General features: G+C 35.8%; 1 protein-coding gene across 3 annotated transcripts; it reads left to right on the forward strand.

The window, feature by feature from the left end:
- The first annotated feature begins 3,820 nt into the window (after positions 1-3,820).
- On the forward strand, positions 3,821-25,848 carry RunxA (Runt related A). Of its 3 annotated transcripts, none has more exons than XM_053755022.1 (5): positions 3,821-4,624; positions 14,935-15,048; positions 21,248-21,364; positions 22,491-22,676; positions 23,742-25,848. In XM_053755022.1, exons 1-5 carry the CDS (start codon positions 4,459-4,461, stop codon positions 24,356-24,358), a joined length of 1,200 nt encoding a protein of 399 aa, XP_053610997.1. In that variant the 5' UTR covers positions 3,821-4,458; the 3' UTR covers positions 24,359-25,848. The 3 variants fall into 3 exon arrangements, with proteins under 3 accessions (XP_053610997.1, XP_053610995.1, XP_053610996.1); XM_053755020.2 differs by having other exon boundaries at positions 3,822-4,873; XM_053755021.1 differs by having other exon boundaries at positions 3,822-4,873; positions 21,263-21,364.
- The last annotated feature ends 565 nt before the right edge of the window (positions 25,849-26,413 follow it).

The raw sequence follows: 26,413 nt of genomic DNA on the forward strand, positions 1-26,413 counted from the left end.
CGTGATCGGTATTTTGATCCAATAGTCGATTTGTTATTTAGCAGTTAATGTATAAAACAAAGATATTATATATTATTCACTAAACGAGTGGCAAATTAAATTTCATTGTGTGAAACTAAAGTCAATACCTGGTATTCTGCGACTGTATTCTGGACTGTGGCAAAATCAATAGAAAAATCAATGTTTAATAAAATAGCTACTTAAATTATATAATCAATAAATGTAATATGTATTTTTGTGTTGACGTATGGCGTAGATATTAGGTATAGAAGATCATCTTCCCACACATTAACATTAAGGATTTTCATAAAAGTATTTTAACGTCGTCGTGGGAGGCGAGATTTACGACTTGGCTTCCATTCGAGGAGGTGCAATTTTAAAGTTTTATTCATTATAGCTACATTCAACACCCACGTTCTCAAATTTTGGTGGCTGCATATTTTAACATTAATAGCTCTGGCGTATGTACTATTTTAAGTTATATCTTCCCCTTAAATTATTATTTGTTGGTAAAAAATATATCTTAGTTTGGAAATTAAGCCTTTAAAATTTCCGTATGTACTTAATTAATTATACATATATATGTAGCTACTACTATCACGAACTCGGTGACCACATTAAGCTGCACTGTTGGCCGAATTGAGATAGTTTGCCAGCCTGTCGCCTAATAGAAGAATCTTCAGTTTATAACTCTTTTCCTGACTTCAAAATTATAAACAGAAAAAATGCTGCTGGCACATTCTATATTTTTTCTTTGTTTTCAGACCGTTATTATATTGAAAGAGAGCTCACACAATTTCATTATACGTAGTGTCGCTTCCTGTCCCTATGTATGCTTAGATCTTTATGTATTATTACGGACTTTGCGTTTGTTAAAATAGAAATAATGATTCAAGGGGAAGGTTTTTATATTTATAATTAGTGTTTTGATAAAATGAAAATGAATACTTTAGTAATGTCATTAGATAATTACATTTTATCCGTCAATTTTCTCTAAAATCAAACCCATTATTTATATAGCTTCAGGTTTAGTCGGATAAATTAGTAAGGCGACGTCGTCGTGAAGTAGCCAGACTGGCAGGCTCGGGTAACGAACTTAGCCAAGGCTCAAATCTGATTAGTAGATTAGTGTAGTCTAGATAAAATATAAAGTTAAAAAAATACTACAAGCTTTTATTTGGTTTACAAAGTATGAAAATGTATGCAGCGTTGCCAGATTTTATTTGGGGAAAAGCGGGATTATGAAACCTAATGAGTAAAAAATCGGGTTATTTCGTCAGACGTAGGACATAATAGTAAAAAAGTAAGGCAAATTAATTAGGCAAATAGTACATATTAATAAGAATTACTTATGCATTTTTTTAACAAACATTGGTATTTTGTGAGTTTATCTAAAATAAATCACCAAATTTAGAAATTCATACCTAAATTCTTATTTCGTAGCAATGCTACGAATTGTCGTAGCCCCGTCGTAGGCATTAGTAATCGCAAATAATAGGCTATTTTAGCGCATCAAACATTAATCCACTCATAACTTATTATTTTCAATATCTCTGGTTCTAAGCGACGTAATGCAAGAAAATCTAGTCCAGACTTTAAGTTAAACCATCTAGTATCTAACTGTGAAAACCACATCAAATATATATATATATATATATGGTACGTATATGTGAACGTAAAGGTACCAAATGTTAACCCTTTAACATTGTAGCCTCTCAGACTCGCAGTACGTCGGCTCACAGTTGAAGGCAATAAATTCAGCCCAACAATGCATTGACAGAGTTTGCACCCCTATCCATTATACGTGTTCAACTATGGACACCCTAGCACGCAAGGGTACACACACTGCATGATATGAGGCGCATAGGGACAAATCACAATAATAAAAAAAGTAGACAGAAAAAAAAGATAATAACCATTATTTATAATTATAATCATCACTAAAATAGCAAAGTATTATATGGTCAAAATATAATATTCTAGCAAATAATTATTTGCTTCAAATGTAGTACATAATTTTTAGAATTTCAATTTCAGTTTATTTCTAAAAAACTTTATATCATTATCATAATCTCAATTCCACCAAAGCTATTTAGCTTAGCAAATTCGAAACTCTGGCTCTGTCTACCTCGTAAGAATAAAGACGTGACACGGTTACATAATTATTCATCTGTTGACTATCATGTTGGTCAAGTTTCCTGAAAACATCGTATCTATCGAAAGTTTAATACTTGTTTAGAACCATAATATATACTTAGTGTGTATAAGTAGATTTGTAGTTCCATGCTACTAAACTAGAAAATGTTGTCATTTAGGCCACATATTTTCAGCTACGACTTTGGCCTCTTCTTTTGTCTATCTCTGTAGCCTAATGTCGGACTGCTACACTGGAGGTCCCGGGTTCGAACCCCGGTCAGGTCAAGATGGAAATTGTTCTTTTTCAGATTGACCTGGGTCTTGGATCTTTATCTACTATATGTATGTATATGCTTAAGATGTGGTATCGTTGAGCTAGTATCCCATAACGCAAGTTTCGAACTTACTTTTGGACTAACTTAATATGTGTGATTTGTCCGTATATAAGTTGTATACTTATTTATTTTATAAACTCGATAAAATAGCCTGTAAATTAAGCATTTTGAGCAGAAGCTCCCAGACTATAGTGGTGGCCATTAGCGTCGCTAGTTGCAGCTGACATTTTCACAGACGCCCGAGTCCTCTTCAATTTTGTACCACCCATACACTGATACTGCACAGATGTTATGTAATTAAATTCGTTCGTAGTTTATTTCAAAACATTTATAATAATTTAGTTTTCAATTCGGTTTAAAATATTCTTACTCCAAGTCGATTATTATTTGTGTTTAAGTTTTAATAATATAAAAAATGTCTTTCAGGATTACGAGGTAAAAATTCATAAATATTTAGATTTCATATTATGGAATATACAAAACAATACACTTCCAAATCACTTAAACTTAAAAATAAATGGTATTCGTTCACTAGTACAGATACATATTTAGCTCAACAGAACAATGGGGTCAATCAAAATAATGATTTAGGTATTTATTATTACCGCCCTATATATTTATTATTTACCGCCCTATGCCATATATTTTCTTACAGATTATCCACATATCGACATTCACGAAAAATAAAAAAATCGATCATTTTATTGTTATTTAAAGTCTGAAACTCTTTAGAGTTATTTAAAGAGGTTTGAGATTTTTATGATAATTAAAAATGTTTTATCCAACATTATATAAACGCGATAAATCAGAGTTTAGAATTATTAATGTTTTGCTTGTTACTGAGACTATAGTTTCTATTTAGAAACTGAAGAGAATATTTATTCTCTTCAGTTAATTCAAGTGCCACACTAGGGACTTTTTAATAGGTATATTTTTTTCGTTGCACCTACATAGTATTTAAAGTTTATTATTAATTTCATTCCTATTTACCTACACTTAATTTAAAAATTTAATTATAAATATCACTTTACACATTGTTATTGAATGAAGTCAGAACGGGGCCAATTATCCGTGGTTAGGTCAGAATGCCGTTGGAAGGCGGCCGGCGGCAGCGACGCGCCCGCGCGGCGGCGGTGAAATGCCGCAAGCACGCCGCGCCGTCCCGCTCGCTCTGACCAGCGCGCCGCACCTCTCGCTCGCGCCGGCGCGAACACGTGTTTATTTGTATGTTTTATCCTTCGGCGGCTTTAAACCCAACCCACCCCGACCGCAAAGTGCGCTCCGCCGCCCGCCGCGCCCGCGCCGTCGCCGCCTCTCGCCGCCGATGCCACGGAGCCGCACCGACTCGCCCGCGAAACTTTGTCCGAAGTCGACGAGCGCGGACGTTCGCCGCGTATTAATAGCCACCGTGAACGGTCACCGCAACCGAGGGCGGCCCCACGCGAGTTGAACCACAACCGCGCTCACAGACGCACGCGTCAAACGCATTTATCCCATCTGACTCGGTACGTGTAAACACATCTCGCCCTACGTATAATACGGAACTTAAAACCGAAACTGAATTCGGAGTTCCTAAAAAGCCAAATAGAACGCAGTTGAAAGCGAGAGCGACGTGCGTTCGGCAATCGCGTAAATACACGCTGCGAAAAAAGTGCCGTCAGTGAAACTAGTGAAAAGTTTTTAAACGCGCGCGGGGGAGCCACCCCTTGACGCCGGAAAAAATCGGCCCCTCGCATCCCTCGCCCGCCCGCCGCCGCCGAACTTTTCATTCACCGGGAAAAAAAGTGTGGCAAGGCCGCCGTGACGTCACAGCGTCAAGTGGCCACGCGCGTTCCCTAGCAACCGGTGTTATCTCCAGAAAGTAGGGGCCCGCGTCAGAGTGACAGTGATGGGGGAATTCGGTGGTGATGTGGTGTCAGCGCGGTGGTTGTCGCCGGCGTGGAGAGAGCAGTGACATGTAGCGAAGGTCGGGAGGACGGCGGACTATATGTGCAGCACGCAGCGGAGGGTGGCGAGGATGCACCTGACGGGCGCGAGCAGCGGCGCCATGTCGCCCGACACCAGCTCCACGCTACTCCACGAGACCTACACTAAGATGACGTCAGACATCCTCGCCGAGCGGACTCTGGGGGACTTCTTGTCCGAGCACCCGGGTGAGCTGGTCCGGACGGGCAGTCCCCATTTCGTGTGTACAGTGTTACCGCCGCACTGGCGGTCGAACAAGACGCTGCCGGTGGCGTTCAAGGTAGTGGCATTGGGAGACGTCGGGGACGGCACCCTGGTGACGGTGAGAGCTGGCAACGATGAGAATTGCTGCGCGGAGCTGAGGAACAGCTCGGCCGTGATGAAGAATCAGGTGGCCAAGTTCAACGACCTGAGATTCGTGGGGCGCAGTGGGCGCGGTGAGTGCCGAAGGTGCAGTTATGTGATACATAGTAATATCCGAATAAGATTAACAACGGTACTAGATAGAGGGCTCTATGCTCGTATTTTTCAGAATCACAATAATATGATGCGATATAATAACGTACACGTACTTCTCAATAAATGATTTGATTTTGATTTACACATATTGGATACAATTTAAAATATATTAAATAACCCAAATTTAAATTAAAATTATTTAAGGAGATCAGTGTTTTCAATAAATCATAATGGTCACAAATAAAAATATCTCTATACCTACCTTAAAATGCAATTTAAATAGAAAATAGATATACAAAAAACTTAAATATGTTATAATAAAAATAAATAGTATTCTCAATAAATTCTAACCACAATAGTCGCATTGAACATAATAACAATAATACGCCTATAACGTTCCGACAAAGTAACTCAAATAAAAATAAAGTCACAAAAAGTATGGACACAAAGCATTGGAACCTTAAGTCCCATGATTATCACGAGGCGAGGGGAAACTCTGTGACATTGAGAATCGCTTCAAACTTTTTCTGCGTCACTTAAGAAAGTTCGTGAATGTCAAACAAGGAGGGCGGAATATTTGGGCGGCCATTTCCGCTCCACCGTGTCCGCCCGCCCTTCTTAAGAAAGTTTACTTTTCTTCAACGAGTATCCAAGATCAACAAAAACTTTTCCGTTGCATACTTAGTTCTTTTAGCGGAAAAATGTTACGTAACTAAATAAATATGTGGTTTTTTTATTTTTACAACGTAACGTAAGATTGTAATGAAGATGCAAGAAACAATATTTGAGCATTCTACTAAAATAAATGTAATTTATTTTTTTTTTAAATCCGTTTTCTCGATACCATACGGGATATTTTTAATTATACTGCACAAATTTTCAAAGCTGACACGGATGATGAGACTGAGTCGCGGTATAAGAAATCAATGTAAAATAAGAAAAAAAGAAAAAAAAATTGACCTCTCAAACAAATTGGGTGATCAAATATATAGAAAGTAGAAAGATTTCGTTCTTATGTCACTGATTATTTCTTTTGGAAGTCCATCCTCACATATTATAAAACAAAGTCCCCTGCCACGTCTGTCTGTCTGTTCGCGATAAACTCAAAAACTATTGCACGGATTTTCATGCGGTTTTCACCAATATATAGTGTGATTCCTGAGGAAGGTTTAGGCGTAAAATTTATTTTATTTTACCCGGGCGAAGTCGGGACGGGCAGCTAGTTGAGTATATTGCAGAAATTGTGCAGTGAATAAAACATTTCCTTGTACTACATTATATCACATGATCCCTCGCTAGGCTAGGCCAGTATCGCGGGCATTAAGTTCAAAAGTTTCATTTACAATGAAAACATGGCGCGAAGAATAAAACATTAAATCTTAACTAAATTAGTTTATATAAATAATATAAAAACAATTAAAAACTATTCACATATCAAATAAAAATGTATTTGTAAAGTGCGTATGTTACGTATACGTACGTAATAAACAAATGGCTGTAGGCATTATCTACCAGCAAACCGTTAGAAAATACAGAGAGCAAAAAACAAAATATAATATACTTCATTTATAATTTAATTTAATTTATAATTTCAATATAAACCTCAAGATGTAATTGTAAAAGGTTATTTGGTTTAATGAGTGCAAAATTTTATCATGTTTTTATCATTGTTTTTATTTATGTAAGTCATCTTTTTTGGATAATAATAATATTATATACCATACGAATATGTGTGTGTAGTAAATGGAAATAATTTATAATAATAAATATATTATCTTTTATTGCACCTTTATAAATAACTAGCTTGTGCCCGCGGCTTTGCCCGCGTGATTATCTATGCGAAAGCGAAACAGTTATAAATTTCATACAAGCTTTCTCCGCCCATTATAGTAATTTGGGAGTTGATTTTTGAAAAAACAGTAGTCAGTTTCAACTGGGGTCCAAATTTTATCAAAATCGGTCCAGCTATTTAGCCGTGAAAGCGGAACAAACAGATAGACAGACAACAGACACTTTCGCATTTATAATATTAGTATGGATAGGTAACTAGCAGTAATTGAGAATGATGATACCCACACACTCATTCAGTCAAAAATTTGATTTAATGTGACTAAAAAACTCCACTAGGTCCATTATGGATCTAGACAACGACAGATTCGATACTGACGATACGTTCATAAGACGTTTTCATGACAGTGTGTTCTGTGTTACTATTAAAGTAGCTATAATATATTATCACCTTGGCTTTCATTATCTTGACTACATACACACTACGTCTAGATTTTAATAATTTGCTTTGCTTATTCAAGTGCTTGTATTTTTATAGGGTAGTAGACAAGGTCAGAGTAAAAATAGACAAGGTCAGATGTAAATTTTGTAACAACTTTTATTAAGAAGTCATTACCATAAACGTAATATTTAATGTAGATGTCTAGTAAACATAGCTTTTGTGTCGAACATATTATGTGCCACGTTGTGACGTAATTTCTACGTGTCATTTAGTATGGAGCGTTTGAACGAATACAATAATGTGTGATTTTATTTTTATCATATCTTTGAAAGCATTGTCGTTACCAATAGTATTTTTTTCACTGGAGTTTTATTAACATGAGGGCGTTCGAATAATCATCAAAACAAAAAAAAATTGCCTATTATAGAACGCAATTTCTAGTTGTCATGAGACTGCTGGAAAAGATATCGATAGATATACCTTCTCTTTTCAGGGTTACGAAGTAAACAAGAAATCCTTACAGTTTCGTTATGTCTGCTTCGTCCGTGTACCACATAATACGTGGAGCCTATTTAATACAAGCGTTGATAAACCATTTTTATAATTGACTAGATGCGCCCCGGGGCTTCGCTCCCGTGGGAATTTCGTGATAAAAAGTACCCTATGTGTCATTCCAGGTTATTTTCTACACTTGTACCAAATTTCATAATAATCGGTATAGTAGATAATTCGTGAAGAGGTAACAAAAAACTTACTTTCGCATTTATAATATTAGTTGGGACTAGCGGCGCTTTCTTGCTTTGCTCGGGTAGAAACATAATAAATTATATGCCTAAACCTGTCTCAGGAATCGCACTATCTGTTGGTGTAAAACGCATGAAAATCCATGCAATATTTTTTGAGTTTATCGCGAACAGACTTGCCAACGCCAGAGTACTTTGGAAGAATATGTAAGGAAGAATAATATTTAAGGAAGTTTGGTTTGTAAAGAAGTTAAAAATATCTAAACTTTGTCCGAGGGTATATAAATGTACCCTCCTCGATCTGGTTAAAGGTGGACCAGAAAAACTTCATCATAATATTGAATATAATGTATTTGATAGGAAAACTGTCACTGTTATATAGGCGTAACTTAATGCGTTCTTGTACATGTGTAGAACATACCTTCGGAAACTTAAATTGCACGTAGTCCAACTCGTACTTGACTAAATGTTACGTACAATAAAAAAAATCGTGTCAGTTATATCAGTATTCCTTATCGCTGATGTTCTTGGTCACTAGCATTTTTTTATATTAAAAAAATATATAGTGAAATACTACAAACTTAAGTCAACAAATTATTTAAAAAGTATTGAAGCATCACGCCGGTAATCAGCGGTTGCATGATCGGAAGGTCCCAAGTTCGAATGCTGCTTAATCCACATGTCACCCTATCTGACTCAGGTTTTTGCATACTTACAGAGCTAAAGTGAAGAAAACCAGCTTTAGAAAAAACCTATACACATAGATTGCGGTAGTGATTGCGTTACAGATGCATTTGCTCAACTTGAATAAAATCTAACACTAGTTTTACTAAGATATTCTATAAAAAAAGAAAGATCAACAAGTACATGAAACATAATTTTAACACTTTACAAAGAATAAATAACCAATTTCATAATAATTCAAAAACATGACTAACATCGCATCGTCTATTTAGTTTAGTTTCATTTAACAAGCTGTCATCCAATTATTCAATTGATCATACAAATATTACAATATTTTAATGACATACATAAGTTTTAAATTATATATGTACCAGGTGATTAATAGAACGCTCTCAAAAATGCGCATCTTAATTAATGCTTAATTTCTACCAAAGTTTTTTGCTCTATTGGGAAGACTTTGAAACAAATCATATTTAATCAGAATTAATCATTATTTCACCTATATAAGTCAGAGGTAGAAATTAATTCCTGCAAAATTCCCAGTGTTGTTCCTAAGCGCGTAGGTCCAGGCCCGAGGCGATTCGCTTGCTGAGAAGCAGGAGGTTTTGCGAAACCAACCAGCAAGCCGAAGCTGAAGTAGTGAGCAAACTCAAAAACCATCTGTGACGAGTAGTTCGCAAGGGACCGCCAGAGCCCGCAATGCCGGGGCCGTGACACAATATTTCCTGTTAGGTACTTTGAAAATCCTGTTTCCATCAACGTGTCTTGTCTTATTTTCCGCTTTGTTCGTTTTTATATGTCAAGATGTGATGTGAATTTAGAGCTTCTATGTAAAGGTAAATTTCGAAATTTTCAAACTAATTTTTTTAAGCATTCTTCAATTGCTCTTTAAGCTCGACGTAAATATTGGGCTTGTCCGAACAACCCCTTCGTCTCTTTACATATTTGCTAGATAAAATAATTGGGCATATTAGTAATAACAATAATAATAAGATTTTTTAATCTATATATGGTAATGATTTATTGTTTACTTCAAATTCTTATGAAGCCAAAATTTTAATTTACTTTTTGATCGTACGAAGAACTTCTTGATCAAATTTGTACATATACATATAACTATTATGGTCGTAAGTACACGGAAATAACTTAGAGCCGGCTATGTTAATGGAAACTGAAGATCTACTGCATATTGCAAACAAAAAACCGTCTCGAGCTAACCGCAGCGGAAGTTCCGTTGCGCTTTAATCTCAGCGATATTTCAGAGCCGTGCAAATGAAAAGTTGCGCGAGACTTGAAGAAGCCCGCCTTCCCGCGCGGCAGCCAATGGAAAAGTCGGGAAATAAACGTCTTCTGTAGGCGGGGCGGCCGCACAGCCATTTCAATATTTTTTCCTTTGAAACATTCTTTATTTGAATTTCTTTGCGGCCAGCTTTAATTACCGTCTTCGTTTTACGGTATCTTTGAATGTGTTTATGAAATCATTTCAATGTTCGAAAGTTTAGATGCAAATGTGTTTCTTCTAAACTGTGGCACTGAGGTAAAACGAAAGTTATTAATGTGTTTTACGACACATCATTTTTCAACTTTTCAATTTTTCACACAACACAAAAGTCGATGGGGAAAAACAAGTTATCGTCAAAACGATAAGGCCGCACGCAACATACGGCGGTTTCTCTAACACGCGACCCATTCCAGGCCCTTGTCAACCGTAACGCGGCCGCAGCGGCAGACCCACTACCCACAGCCCTGGGCTAGGGTTAGCCGCGGTGGAAAACTACCATTTCATTTACGATCACTTGGCCTCTAACTAAGCGGAACCCGCAAGTTAAACTATGCCGACTCGTGACGCGCTATGATACTGTGGCTATTGGATTGCTGTTGGTTTTGTTATGGGAATTACTGGTTGAAGTTAAAAGTTAAATTTATTCAATAACCGCACTGGGCTATATTTGCTTTTAAAAGTATCAAATGTATTTTAAAGACGTGTTTATTTAAGAATCGAAATAATTATATCATAATCAAGATGAATTCTAAACACTAAATAACATTAGTACTATATAGACCAATTTGAGCAGACAATTAATAGAACATAGATGAAAATTAATAAAACTTAGATGAAAAGAAAACTTTCTAAATGAGTAAAATTGGGATCATTATATTAATATATCTATCATTCATGCATTTTCAATATCAGAATACACACAAACCATTATGCGAACCACTAAATACTACACTAGCATCAACTGACCAAAGAGTGCCAGGTATCTGCGTGTTGAAAATGGGGTGGCTGCGGCGCGGAGATATTTCTAAACCTTAGCAGTTCTCAGTAGGAAACAGGGTCTAAATCGAGAGGTACAATTAGGTGGAAGTAGTAACGACTTATGTTAAATATTTATGAGTGCCAGGACTTTTAGACACGTCATCTAAAAATATATATATTTCAACTTTAACACCTATCATGCAAATTCAATGCAAAATTACTATCACCGCAATCCATGCAGGGTAACCTGAGATGTAGCTGTCTGTACTAAGTAATAACGTGTTCAGGTAACAGCGTGACACCTCAGCTCAATCAGCATATTAATTCAGCCAATTAGCGCGCGGCATTAGCACGTCGTTACCGACGTAATCACGATGCTGACGCGCGTGTAGCTGACACCCGTCAATTGGATTGCATCGGCTAAGAGAATGTCACCCAGAACTACGGACGAACGAACTGCATGGATAAGCCCTACATTGTTTTTGCAAATAATCTATTCCGTTTCCAAGTCCAAAATGTAACACGCGGCAAAATATTTCATATTTATGCTAAGTATCTAAGTTCATTGCTTTGCCACAATAAGCGCTAACGCGTGGTAACTTGAGATTGACACATCTGTACTAAGTTTTGACATGTTCAGATAACAGTGTGACACTTCAGCTCTATAAGTATATTAATTCAGCTAATTAGCGCGCGGCATTCGCACATCGTTACCGATATAATCACGATGCTGACAGTGACGCTGTCATTGTCAGTTGACAAAACAAAAAATCAAAATTGGATTGTAATGACAAAGTTAATGTCGCCTGAAGCTGTAAAGGAAATAACTGCATGGTTAAGGCAATGATCTCAAAAGAGTTTAAATCAAGAATCAAATTATTACCTACTTTTTTTTTATTAGGCACACAAACAGAATACAGATAATACAGTACATAATTTCATTCAACAATAATTTTAAACTAATCTATAATCCAATACAGTGTACACTGCATAACATAATAAATTTATTAAATAAGCAAGCCTTAAATAATTGTATAAGAATAATTGAATAAGTATAATAATAAATTCAAAATTAATGACATTTTTGATTGGAAAGTATAGTAAAGATTTTGTTAAAAATTGGTTGTATGAGCTTTATGATGTTATGATTACAGCATTTTTTGAGATTTCCGGTACATATACCGGCTCCGTATTTTAGTGTTAGTTTGTAATGTAATTTTAGTATGCTTGTTTAAAACGGTTACATAATCTAATTCCCAAAAATAAAACATTTAATTGCCAACAGGCAATAGCAGTCATATCCTCACTTTGTTCGCCATCGCAATTGAGATGTCGCCGCTCCAGCGAATCAATGTCGTCTAGTCGCGATGACAACGTTCGCTATTTCGATTCAAACTTCTGTAATGCACTCCTCGAATTACAAGAATGAATTGCGTGTAGCCGCGGTTACATTCAAAGCTGTGAGGGCGCGGGAACGCGTAAAAAATTTTGAAGATTTGGCTATGATTTTACCGGCCGCCTGCCTGACGCCAAACCTCTTCTTTCCCTTTCCAGTTGTTTTCTGTTCATGTTCACTATTAATTGGCGCGACTTATGTTGTATAAGATGTACCTCAAAACAGCTTAGTGGCTAGATGATCTGAATTGGCTCACTCATTTATCAATTAGTGACCAATCGAAACTGGAAATGTATGGAAAAGTGATTCTTGGCCGAAACCGAAACTTTCGGCTCTGTAAAATATCTTTTTACATAAAAAAATAACTTAGAGTTATAATGATGCAAAATAAAACAGATTTCGGTTATTTGTTTAACATAACTCAGTGTAACTACTATTGGCACCAATGCGAGTATATAGTGTAATAACATGCGTGTCTCGCTTTTTTAGTTTTTCAGGTACTAATATAACAGTTATTGGTCAAAAAGTATACAAAATGAATGATATAACATGTATGATCGAGATCAAGTGCTGATAAAAAGAGAACTTTGTATCTATTCAATCGATAATCAGTCGATGTTATGTCGCTTATGCTCAATAAGATACATATAAATTATTAAAGACAAAGTGTTCAGCAGTGATTCAAAGTGAAAAACTAAAAGGCACTTAACACGTCACACAAAGAAGAAAACTGTGAGCTCATAAAAACAGTGTCGTGTGTAGGGAGCATTAAGTGGGGTTATTTATTTAGGCGAGTGGCGCCGCGCGCCGTAACTGGTACGGCTAGCGGGGAACACGGGGTTTTCATCAGCTGTTCTAGTTTGACGTGACATTGCCTTGCCTTGCTTTGAGCGTATTCGATATGACGATTGTATAGAAATATGCTTTGTGTTGTGATTGTGAATTAAACTATGGGAATCATAGTTTATTTTTCTTATGTAGTACATAAGAAAAATAAAATGTATTTCTTGACATGACTACTTTTATAGTTTTATTATATATCTATGATTTTATCTTTGTAAAGGTGATAATAGAGACTAGAGTGCTATACTTTTTATATTTTTCTTATACTAAGCATGTGTTTGATCCTGAAACGTTATTTCTAGAAGCATACGAGTCTCATCTATACTATTATTATAAAGAGGTAGGCGTTTGTGAATATGACTTTGTGAGTTTGTATGTTTGAGGCGGGTAATCTCCGAAACTATAGAACCGATTTCAAAAATTATTTCACCATTAGAAATGTACATTATCAAAGATTGCTATAGGGTATATTTTATTTCAAAATTCCCACGGGAGCGAAGCCAACATCTAGTAATTAATAAAATCAATTAATCATCAGAGAACGGCACCGGGCAAAACCCCAAAAGCTACGAAAACAAGTGTGAACGCTGTAAGCGCTCCTCCGACCACGTTAATAAACTCCGATAGGCCGCAACAAGCGGCCACATGTACACAGCCTCCATTTTTAACGAGACTCACCGCCGAGCCCAAAGTAGCCTACACATGAAATCACATATGAATGAGGCCTTTTTTCAGTTTTTTCGCGTGTAGCCAGCGGCGTGCCGCTCCAGGGCCCATTAAAGCTTACATGTCACTCTCCCACTGACCCCCCGTAAGGAGGGCAAGGGGGACGTTGGAAAAATCACAAAATCGGTATTGACTGCATCCCGCAGCGAGTGGTCGCAAAGCGCTCTACAATACAGCTTTGACGGACGGTCATTTAATATTAACTGTGGTTTTTCCGCAGATGGAAATGTTTTTTTTTTATTGGCAGCGTTACGCTGTGATGAAGTGGCCAGTCCGTTGTTTGTGACGCGCTCTGATGTGCGGCGGGTTGCGATAGTCTTTATGCTCTCAACGTTTGAATGAGATTGTTTCGTTTCAAGCACCGTTGGATTGTTGACAATTTTCGCGTCATATATTTTAGGTACTTTTATTTCATTGTAATTACTGCTATTAATAACTGACGGTATTGGTTTTATTGCATGTAAAACCTTTTATATATCCCTATATTTTGTAACAAAGGGCGCTGCAGGTATGATTGCAGACAGTTGTACGTCCATTTTTGATGGACAATTATTTTCTCGTAGATAGAGCAGCGTGCAGTGGTATAAAATTGAATCGCAAATTGAAAACGAACTGGCAATAAATTTTTAACTTTTAAAACAAGTGATCACAATCGAAGTTCAAAAGAGTAACCGCTGATTGAATTTATGGTTTTCGCTCAGTTTGAGTACAAAGTTCACGCAAATATTTTCGTTTAGTTGTAATATCAGGGCATCAATAAAATTTCAACTATTTGGTATAGATAAATAAAAACAAAATTCTGTGTTTTTATTATTGCAAAAAAAATGCCTTTGAAATTTGTAAATACTTAGTTAATAGAAATACTTATAGTTGTGTGGCTTATTAGATTGAGTATTGGCCTTTTCTTCATTTTCATGTTTATTGACTGACAGGACTGACTGTTCAGGTTTTTAAGTCAATAATAGTTAAATAACCTGTTAAGTTCCCAAAAAACTTGACTTGTATTTCGATTAGACACATAAAGCAATAATACAGAAGATAAAATAAATATATAGAATAAATGACACTAGCATGTAATCATTGCGCTGCACTTTTTACGAAAAAAAAATTTTTCATCGTCTTTTCAAATTAGTGACAATATATTTCCATTGTTACAGGAAAATCGTTCACGCTAACGATAACTATATCAACATCGCCGCCGCAAGTGACCACCTACAACAAGGCTATCAAGGTGACGGTGGACGGGCCCAGGGAGCCGAGGTCCAAGACCAGTTAGTACTCACTCTTTTGTTTGTATAAAAGAACTTTATTGCACACTAGCAGTCCGTCCCGGCTTCATTCGGGTAAAACTGTAATAAAATACACCTAAACTTACTCAGAAATCGCCGCGTGAAATTCGTACAATTTTGAGTTTATCGCGAGCAGACAGACAAGAAGCAAGAAATAAGCGTAACTAAAAATTGGCCCATACATTGCAATGAAGTTAGAATTAGGATTAGTATGTACCTATCCAGAATATTATTTTTAGAAATAGAATATACGCGTCCAGATACATTAAACATGTAGAACCGAATACATCCTATTTTATTCGGCTTGAAAACACATTAAAACTCCCAAGCAATTATTAAAAGGATTCATTGTTTAATTTGTATCCGGACACGATCCTGAAAACATCAAAGCTTTGAATTTGGAACAATCTAAACGCAAACAGCGGTAACCACAAAACATCGGAAAACAACCGTCCTAATGGCGGTTATTTATTAATAATACGCGAATAGCATTTTCACGGGCTACCATCACCTGGACGTGTGCGGATTCTTATATGTAAATCACCACACGGTATAAAACAAAGTCGCTTCCCGCTGTGCGTCTGTCTGTCCCTATGTATGTAGGCAAATTTTTATGTTTTTTTAATAGATATTGTGATTCAAGAGGAAGGATAATTTGTTATGGTTTTACACGAGTGAAGAGGAAACGGGCCGCTTGTATCTTTGCATTTATTTACAAGTTCGGATCATTAATATAAGTGACGTCACATCGTAAATAATTCGTTCGCCTATTACTGGAGAAAAAGGGATGTTTTTGTCTCATATATATTTAGGAAAAAAAAATATATTTCCAACGTGAGAATCTTTCTATTGCTTATCTTTCGATATCTATATTTTTCTAAAGTATTTTTTCGTATCCATTTAGTAGTACAAAAACAGTTTTGTAGTTTAATTAATAAATCTTCAAAATTCGAAGCAAAGTTGTACTGTACATTCTAGAATGACATAAGTACTTGTTAAAGAGTTTGAATATGGCGCTAGTCAACGTTCTAAAATCAAAAATAGTCTAAAATCGGATATTCCAAACACCCTATAAGCTGGGTGGTATGTTTAACAGTCTTGCACAGTAGCCGTTGGATTTAATAATCTGTATAACGATGTTTTTCTTAAAACATCCACGTTGGCTATTTTCGTGCGCCTGCGCAGGACCACCCGCGTGCGGCGCTCTAGGACAGGTTATAGCTCTGTTTACTTCACACGCTGAATTTCAATCTGTTTGTTTTCATATACTTGTGTTTGATGGCATTTAGAGACTGTTTGTAGTATGCTCGGGTTTAGTAACTTAATTACATGTTTCGGAAATGATTCATTAGGATTTCTATTTATTTCTTTTTAAACCTTTAAACGTAGGTACTTTGAATATGTGAATTCATTAATCGAATTTTGATGAAATTAGTAAACAGGTTTAATTTGATCAGTTCTAAACATGCAAGATTTAATCGATATGGCATAATATCTGAGTCCAGACAATCAACAAAGTTATTGCTTTATTGAATATCACTTAATATAAAAATATAAAGTGGTCGTAATAGTAAAATCTAGTAGATATTCGATTAGTTTTTAGGATACAATCATTGAACATGTCGTACAAAATAATTAAATTTGAAATGAAACAAGAGGAAATGAGGCGTTCCGATACACATTACAGACCTCCGTTTGAAACGCGCGTAACTCCGGAATTAAATAATTTATCGCTCGCATAGACGGAGGTTTAATAAATCAATATGCAGGGCATGCACACACGAGGGTGTTCCACCCTTTGGCCCTTTCTTCACTAATTAATTAAACAACCGATTCATTACAGCAGCCTCCTTTGTGCCCTCACATTCGTCTAACCTAATGTATGGTTAGCATATGTTCGGAAATTCAGTTTTTTAAAATTTAAATTTTATTTTTTTAGTGTATTATTTCTTACTAAAGATAATTTTGAAGATCTGTTTAAATAGTTACCTAACTCGATAAGTTCTAATGACAATGTCTAATTTATTAGAGATGTTTTCGAATGTTCACCACATAAAAAAACTGACAATTTATCATATACCATATCTAATTACCATACCAAGTAATTTTATTTTTATTATCAACATCTCCAGAAAATGGCATACGTATGTAACAGATAACAAATATTTTGAGATTTATTGAAATAACCAATCAGAATGTATACAGCCAGTACCCGCTCCTGGAAGCGGCACTATCCCGCGGAGCGCAATTATTTTAATTTCTAGACGTCGACCGATCGGGCTCGAGGTGTGATTCCCGGACGAAGCCTCCTCATTTGTTAACGTCACAGCCTTGGAACTAGTTATATTACTTCATTAATTAATCTTCTTATACATAAACATTTAACATTTCAGTTAAGTAGCAATAACTATATGAGCTACAATCTCAATCAAAACAAATATTTATTTTTACTTAGTAGTGTTAGTTACGGTAAGGACTATTTCTTTTAAAAAACAAAATGAAGCCTATTGACGTTCCAAGAATTTAAAGTTTCTATAATTGATTATATTAGTAGAGAAAAATGGAATTTCAATAAGTTAAATAGTTCTGGCCTTGTAGTAAATTACCTTCTCTACCCTTTAGAATCCTAGTAATCCTAATAGATGCATATTATTAAAGCCGGGCTAACTAGTAGAAATACTTGGCATAATAAATCTAACTAGACCGGACACCACCCCTATGTAATCCTTTAATCAGGTCCACAGTAGCCCTTGCCGCACCCTCTATTTTTCCTCCCAGCTCCAGAGGCCATTCCTCTGAAGTTTAGGTACGATTTCTGATGGGCCCCACATGGGGCTTTTTCTAAACATTGTCGACGCTGTAGAGTTTGTGTCCACTGGAAACAATATTACCCAAATTAATAGAATACAATCCAAAGCTTGATGCCGGTTATGGCACCAATGCAAATCAATGCCATGCTGCACAATTCATTTGTCATACTTTGGAAGACTGTCAATGTCCAAAATGTTGTTTTGTTAAAAACGTTGTTCTAGTGCTGAACTGCTGGCGTGCTGGCGTGATAACGACCAGTAATATTCCCTGTTGGCGATGCCAAAGACTATTGCAAATTGGATAAGAAAAACTAGAAAAGTGGACCCCGAATTTCAGGGTTCCTTATTTTTATGCATACAATTTTACGTCCTAATTTAACATGACTTTTAATTATTATAATAATATAATATGTACGCACAATATTAATTTGGCATAATGTTTGGGCACATTTTTTATACGCATTCCTACCATAAGCATAATTTTTTTTAAGCATAATATTCTAAAGCATATTGGCGACTTATGGGTGGCCCAAGGGCCACCCCGCCGCACCCTAACCTACTGCTACACTTTAGCTTTATGCAAATCAAAATTATGGTAGAATACATTAGCATAAATTATAATTATGCTTATTGAAAAGGTATGCCAAAAAACTGGTATGTCAAAATATTATTATGTCAAAAAAGGTTTATGCTTAACTCGTTATGCTAAATTAAATTAGGATATAAAAATTATGCGGAAAAAAGGGATCCCGAATTTGACTGCTTTATGGCTGCTGACGAAATATAGTTGGTTGAAAATATCGGTCTTTAAAACATTTTGCACCGGTTTGATGCCACTATTGTAATAACAATGATAAAAAGATTGTGCCTCGCGATAAGTTTCAATTTCGCATGTGCTCGAAATACACCTTCTGTAAGTTGGTACTATTACTTACTCTGCACCCTATTTTTCCTCCCAACACCCCCCCCGCCCACCGAACGGTGCAAATGACAGTTTCTAATTCCAACTTGCCATGAAAGTGTGTAATTGTTGCGCCGTTGATTTATACACTGGTGCCTTTGTTGGTGTGTGTGGATACAAGGCCTAGCTGTGTATGCGTGGGCATTTGTTACACATCTCTAGATTGTAGCACTAACATTCGTATTGAAGTTGATTTTTCAATATTTTTTAAATTATATTTGGCACTGTATAAGTGAATATAAGATGTTTATTACCAGGTCTCAAAGAAAGTCTTCTAGAAATTAAAACTGTAGGATAATAAGTAACCAATTAAAACCGTAAAATAAACTATAGAATGTGTAAACTTTTAAAATAATATATACGCCTGGAATGTTTTTTACCTTTTTAAACTAGATGAAATAAAATAGATTTATTGTATTGATATGCCCAAATCCAAACTTATAATGTCGTGTAAAGTGGGGTGATAGTAGAGGATTTTTACTATTTTTCCCACTGTAATTCAATTTATTATTTTGATACTATTTCCTAGATCAATTTAATCTGCCTCTATCGACAAATAACAGAAAGACAGCCGTTTGGGATGGTTTAGGCATGTTGTGAAGCGCAATGAAAATCACCCGATCAAGCGAGTATTTAATGTCCCTGAAAAATCCAAGGGTTTAGGCAGACTATTAGCCACATAGCTAAACAATGTGTGGAAAGAGATTCAGAAAGACAGGTTTAACCCCCAGACCCCAAAAATATTTTGATACTATTTAATTGTGAAGAATCTTTAGTCAATGTCAACAGAATATCAAAATAACCACATTCATTGCATATTCACCCCTTTTGTCGCAGCATACACATCCACATAGGTTAACTTAACGTGCGGTCGACTGTGCCTGGTAACTAAAATATAATCTCACCAATCCGGAGTGTACCTACCTAATTAAAAAAAAAAAGAATTATTTTTGAATTATTTCAGACAACAGACTTGATGATTCTGAATCTAAAACTAAATTAGACGTGCATGTAACTTCATTAGCGTACACATGCGTATCAATCAGTGCATCGCCGATGCATGTCTATATTGTCTACGGTCCTACGACCTTGATTGCGTTCACGATTGGTTCGAAACACAATTCGGAAGTGAAGCGGGAAGCGGGATGGACACAGAATTAGTGGACTAGTATTTGTTGCACGGTTATATTTGTAAAAAAAATCTGTTGGCCTATATTGGCTCTCGTAATTGGTGTTGATTTTATGTATCCGTGTTTGTCACGTAGGAGATACAGCGATAGTTTCTTTCAAGAATCCGAATAACCACAAGCCCATTCCACCCAATAAACCCCATTCATTGTAGTATCAAAATAGAACAATTCTAGATAAGTGCCCTTGCCGTGCCCTTCTAGCTTGATAGGGAACAACACAATTTAAATTGCTTGATTTAGAGTCTTCATTCGCATTTCTTCTCAGCAGTAGTGTAGTCGTTCCAAAATGTTATTAGCTTGTAACTTCGATCTAATATATATCGGATATAACTATCAAATATATAATTTAATTAGAATATGACGTAAAAAATACCTGTGAAGGTCTAATTTCTGAGTAAATACATAATAATAATAAACTTTGACTTTGTGCCTACTTGTATACTTAGTACTATATTCATTTGTCCATTCTGTTTTGTTGATAGATCTATGAGTTTTGCCGACTTCATCTAATTAAAAAATAATGCTTATATTTTAGTATCTTACGTAGTTTTAAATTGAGATTTCAATTCAGATGGTTGTTCAGGTGACTAGTAGACAGAATTATTGAGTAGGCTGTGACTGTGATAGACAGGGTCGTCGGGAGGGCTGCCAAAACGACGATAATGTAATCCTTGCTCAACAACTAGGTATGAGTGTTAACGTACCAAGCCTAATTTACTTAATTTAGTGACTGCTATTATATCTCTAGAAGTTAAAAAACACTAAAATACAATCGAATAGAAGTAGAAAATAAGATATAGTACCTACCCGTTGATGATATTAAGTGTCTGAATTTTGGTGATCTATCTCATCAGGTCATCAGGCAATATCACAGATTATATCTGTGAAAGAATATTAATGTTCTTATGTCTATGTGTAATATAAATATTTCAGAGTCTAAGTTTCATTATTCTATTTTCATATATTCATATAGAATATATGAAATATAGAATATATGAATAATATAGAATATATGAATATTGATCCAACAGATAAGGATATGTGATCGTTCTATAAACTGATGTGAGAAATTATGACAATGAATGCCTAGTTTTAAATGTGTCTTATGTTTAAAACTAAGCATTTATTGTGTATTCGATTTTTGAATAGCTACTGTACATTTCCCACACATTTGTTATGAATGCTTGAGATGAAGGACAGCCAGTATCGTACTGATGTAGTGTTGTCTCTCCTAGGGCAGCAGCAGCAGTTCCACTTCGCGTTCGGCCAGCGCCCCTTCCCCTTCCCCCCGGACCCTCTCGGAGGGTTCAGGATGCCACCCATCACTACTTGTCAGAGTAAGTACTTTTTTATTATAACGTTTTTGTATGATTTGGTTAACATTTTACTACTGTATAATATTAGAAAAGGAGTTCTCCTCAAAAAAATATAAGATTTTTCAAAATGAATAACTAAGTTACTGACAATAGATTAATTTTCCTGAAAGATATTATAGTAAAGCATAGCATGATCACAACGTTAATCTATGTTAATTTATAGCCGGCTATCAGTTCAGAAATTTTCAGACTGGCGCTCGTTTAATAAACTAGCGAGCCAGACCGCAAATCCATTTGGTGAAATTGGAATGCTGTAAAAACTCAGAGAAATATTTAAAAAGTAGGGCGAGGCGAAATTGGAATCTGGCAAACCTTATAATCTGAGGCTCGGCTGAAAGTGAATGAGTCACCAACCGAAACTCCAAACTACGTTCACTAAAGTGCGGATTCAATCAGAACAGTAAAAAAAAGTTGGAGTTGACTGCGGGCGCAATCGAACAAGTATGCACGGAGCCCGTTAAAATCCAGGGCTACCCCAAAACAACTCATGCGGCTCAAAATGGGAAAAAAACGTTCGCAAATCGACACGGCGCGCACATATCGTATAACCGAGTCCGATCGCCGGCCAAAAACGGAACCGTGATACCGAAAAATAAAAGCCGGTAATACTCCGGAAAAAATAAAATGTGCGTTTGGACGACGATTGCTGGCGCATTTTGTCTACTCTTGCAATGTCTGTGTGGACTGTGTCCAGTGTCTGTATTTTTCGATACTTTTGAGATTTGATTTTGTTATTTGAGTGTGTAGGTATTCGATGATTTTTTTTTTCCTTGGAAGTGTAGGTTATAAAGTTCTTGAAACCTTCTCGAATTATATTTGTTACAGGTGTTTCGTTTCATATGTTATCATGTAGGATAATTTATATTAATTTGATAACAAATGTGTCATAGGATGAGAATAGCAATTTGCTATGGAGCTGCAAAATTAAACTATTTATTAGACGATCAACATGAAATACAAACAAATCTAAATTGATGTCTATCTTACAGTGCAGAATGCCAATCTGCACTACACACAAATAGACCTTTTCACCTTTTTTGTCTATTCCATTATTTTCTTGTCTTCTAACACGACTGACACTTCACAGATATGAGCCAATTTGGGCTTAGTTCGAGCAACTCACATTGGGGCTACGGCGGCGCAGGCGCATATCCGGCATATTTGCCGTCCTGCGCCGCACCAGCCGCCTCGCAATTCAACCCACCCGCGCTGGGATTCGCCGGAACTGTACCGGATCAGACGCCGTCGCAAGATTTTTCGGCTAATAATACAGGTTTGGATATTTTTAAGCTAAGCATGTTTTATGAATTAGGTTAACAACAGAAACTTACAAAATGAAAAGCCCTATGTTCACTAGTGGAACTCTTCAATGCACCTAAGATTCTTTATCAATCTATCTACTTGATAGACGTGAGAAGTTTTATACATAAGTATTTGTTCTAATAGACAATTAACGTAAGCGTAAATGTAAAGATTCTTCCTAATTAAACTTTTAATAATCATACCAAACAAAAACCTAAAGGCACCATAATGCTTATGCTTTTAGCACTACAATAACGTAACCATATTCCGCAGAGTCAAGCTCGCCGTTCAGTATTTACAAACAAACAGTAAATGTACAGCATAATCGGCCATTAGAGCTAATGAAAACAACGCGCGGCATAAAATGTTTCCCGACCCGACTCGTCGCGACCAAAATAGTCAAATACAGGCGCAGGAGCAACACTTTTTCCTACAAAATTAATAAAACATCGATCGATTTACGGTCTGGCATCGTAATTTATACCAGTAAGGTGAAATTAAATCTACCAACTTGTTTTACGACTAACATCCTCCTTAAAACAGTGATGCAGGGCTGACGGCGGCGCATCGGACATTAAACTGACTCTCATTATAATTTACAGCGTTTGGACACGTCCGATCGTCGATGAATTTATTACTGAAGCGTGCCCGCGTGTTATCAAAAATATAGGACTATATTAAAACAATTGCTTTATACGAATTCGAATCATTTTTTACACAAATTAAGCAATTAGACTAAGTATGTTGTGCGACAAATATTTGGCGCACAACATACTTAGCACTTCGCACTTCTTTCTTATCGAATATATATTTCTTTGTTATTGTTAACAATGCTATCAGGTTTTATTCAAGTCGTCTAAAGGTATCTGATCTATATCAGATACCTTTAGACGCTATAAAAACGCATGCGGCAAAAATAGGATTATAACTTAGGACCTTTCAATTAGAGGCGTACGTTTTAATCGCTGGTCTACCGCCGCATTATTTTGCGATATTACACCAACTGTAAATTAATATAAATTGTTTTGTCCTACAGTGCTACCGGACACGACAGGCGTTGATCTGGACCAGCAATTATCAGGTCTCGTAGGTTCGTCACCATCGCACCACGGCACCCTCCTACCGCGATACAACAACAACGCAGACTACAGTCTATCCACCGGTCCGCGATCGCTGAGCGATAACAGTTCGCAGCCCGAGTCACCGGTACAGGACGACTTACTAACGTCCAACACGACCACAAACGTCGGACACAATCACTCGAACAGCACAAACTTCCCCTCTTTAATGGGATCGCAAAACTCCTCGTACGGCAGCAGTAACTGCAACAATTCCCTGTACCCAGTTCTCCCCGCAAGTTTGTTATACAGCCAGCTGTACACAGCTGCTAACCAATCGCATAACTTCCACCCGCTGCATTCTAATTCTATTCATTCGACGCAGAATCATCATAATGAGTTACAGACTATGATGGATCAGATATCGTCGACGACCAATAACCACAGACATGGAAATAATGGGCAAGACTTGTTGTTAGGAGGTGGAAACTCTTGCGCGGCTGCGGCGGCACGGGGGGAAGACGGGAGGGTGAATAACCTCGGACAACGTGGGAACCCGCAACCTGACAGCAACACAGTGTGGCGACCCTACTAAGGATACCGTGACACTTCTTTCTTTGCGACTACTTTAATGTGAAATAAAAGGACAATCAAAGTTGTGAAGATTATTAAGAAGTGTCGTTTGTTGACTGTCGAAAAGTGGTTTTACATTTTTTGTCGGATTCATTTTAATGGAATCAAGTTATCACAAGTGTAGGTTTTGAATTAGAGCAACGAAATAGATGTCGATTACGGCGTATTGTAATTACGTGTAAAAATTATATGTAGGTGTATGAAATTAAATGATATAAGAGGTTTGGGTTACTAGCAAATTTCTATGTTCTTGAAGTTCGGTCCCGTCCTGAAATATACGACTTTGATAAATGATGGTTAACGTAAACAGTCGTGTTTAAGTAAAATTATTTTATTTGAAATTGTATGAACTGAGTCTACAAAAAAATCATTTCTTCAATCACATCACGAAACCAAATAGGTGTTTCATTTGCGTTATTATTGTTTACACTTTTGATAGACGATTTAAAAAAAAGAAAGTGTAATGATTCAGTTGAAGGCAACAAAACTTTCCATATTCGTAGTTTGCCATTTAGGTAGATTTTTTTTTAATTTGAAGTCAGAAAATTAACTGACATAATCAATTACTAAGTATAAAATGTTGACTCGGTTTATAACATATATTGTGTCTTTATACTTTAGTTCAAAATGTAAATATAACTGTGAATAATTTGTTGTAATGCATTTTGTAAAGTGCAATTGATGTGCAATTAAAAGTTGAGTAGATGTATACTGATCGACTTAGAGTGGGTTGCACCGTCAATTTTGACGGTAACTTTAACCAGCGTAGAAGAATTTTGTCCAAAAGTAAAAAAAAAAAAAACGTTAAAATCAAGGTCAAATTTGATGGCGTAACTCACGCAGCTCGAGCTGCGCTCCTTCGTCAGTCTTCATCGTCTAAAATGTCGTACTTTGCGTTTTTCTGCGCAGGTTAATGTTAACGTCAAAGTTGACCGGTGGAACGCACCCTTAGACTAAAAAACTCTATCTGTTACTATGTGAATTATGTCCGACTCTAGACCTGTCAAATTATTTTCACATTTTTTTAGATAAATTAATCTCTCTGCTTTATTAAAAAGTGTTCGATGTTAAAATCTTCAATTTTAGGAAAAAATAAAAATAAATTATAGGTTGCATAAATGAATTTGCTTGTATTTTCATGTAAAAATACAGCATATTATGTAATCAAAGTGTTATACGCTACTTATATCAAAGTACAAGTAACACATTAAAAACACAATGAATATGGTTTTGCACACATAAAATATATTTCATGATATCAATTCTGATTGTTCCCAAAATTCATTTTGGCAACCAAATGTTATGTATTTACATTTAATATTCTGTGCAATATTAATTATCATAAGAACTTTATATTTTATATTAATTTATTTAAATTGCGTAGCAACCATTTCCGCTTGGCGTATTTCTGTTGACTAAAGTAGCGGATTAATTTTACATTAAATAAATTTTATAAAATTTGTTCGTCTTTTACATTCATTATTATTTTCCTGATATAATCACCACAAACTAGATAATATATCCTTTCAAACTAGCTGATTGTATGAAAGAGGGATGAATCCTTCATGGGATAAATCCGCTATTTAACATCTGTAAAGTACTTATGTAATTTTATCATGTATTTTTGTACAGTGAAGAAACAATCAAACAAAAAAACAAAGTAGCCGTATTTATGCAGTTGAAATTTGACCTTATTCAGTCAATTTAGTTTGTCGTTTTTGTTTAAAGTAATCAAGATTTAAAATATTTAATACTAAGAACATTTCTTTAAAACGTCCTTAAAGTACCTCTATAATATGTTAAAAACTACACAAAGCATTATCTAATGATAATTATTTATAGATAAATCATACATATAATTAAAATTATAGAAAGTTTAGAAGTTGAAAATATTACCAAATATTTGTATTCATCCTATCCTATAGATGATCGCATGTTTGATCAAAGATTAAGTACATTATAGATTACACGACATATTTATTCATAATTGCGCAAAATATAAATGCAAATAAGTATA

The sequence above is a fragment of the Plodia interpunctella genome, chromosome 14 (assembly GCF_027563975.2).
Source record: "Plodia interpunctella isolate USDA-ARS_2022_Savannah chromosome 14, ilPloInte3.2, whole genome shotgun sequence".
NCBI lineage: Eukaryota > Metazoa > Arthropoda > Insecta > Lepidoptera > Pyralidae > Plodia > Plodia interpunctella.

Excerpts from the sequence above, each read along its gene's own strand:
- RunxA (XM_053755020.2), top strand. The coding sequence starts at position 4,459 with ATGTGCAGCACGCAGCGGAGGGTGGCGAGGATGCACCTGACGGGCGCG. Across the intron at positions 15,049-21,247 it reads GGAGCCGAGGTCCAAGACCA|TGTTGTCTCTCCTAGGGCAG; the intron begins GTTAGTACTCAC and ends GTACTGATGTAG. Across the intron at positions 21,365-22,490 it reads ACCCATCACTACTTGTCAGA|ATATGAGCCAATTTGGGCTT; the intron begins GTAAGTACTTTT and ends GACACTTCACAG.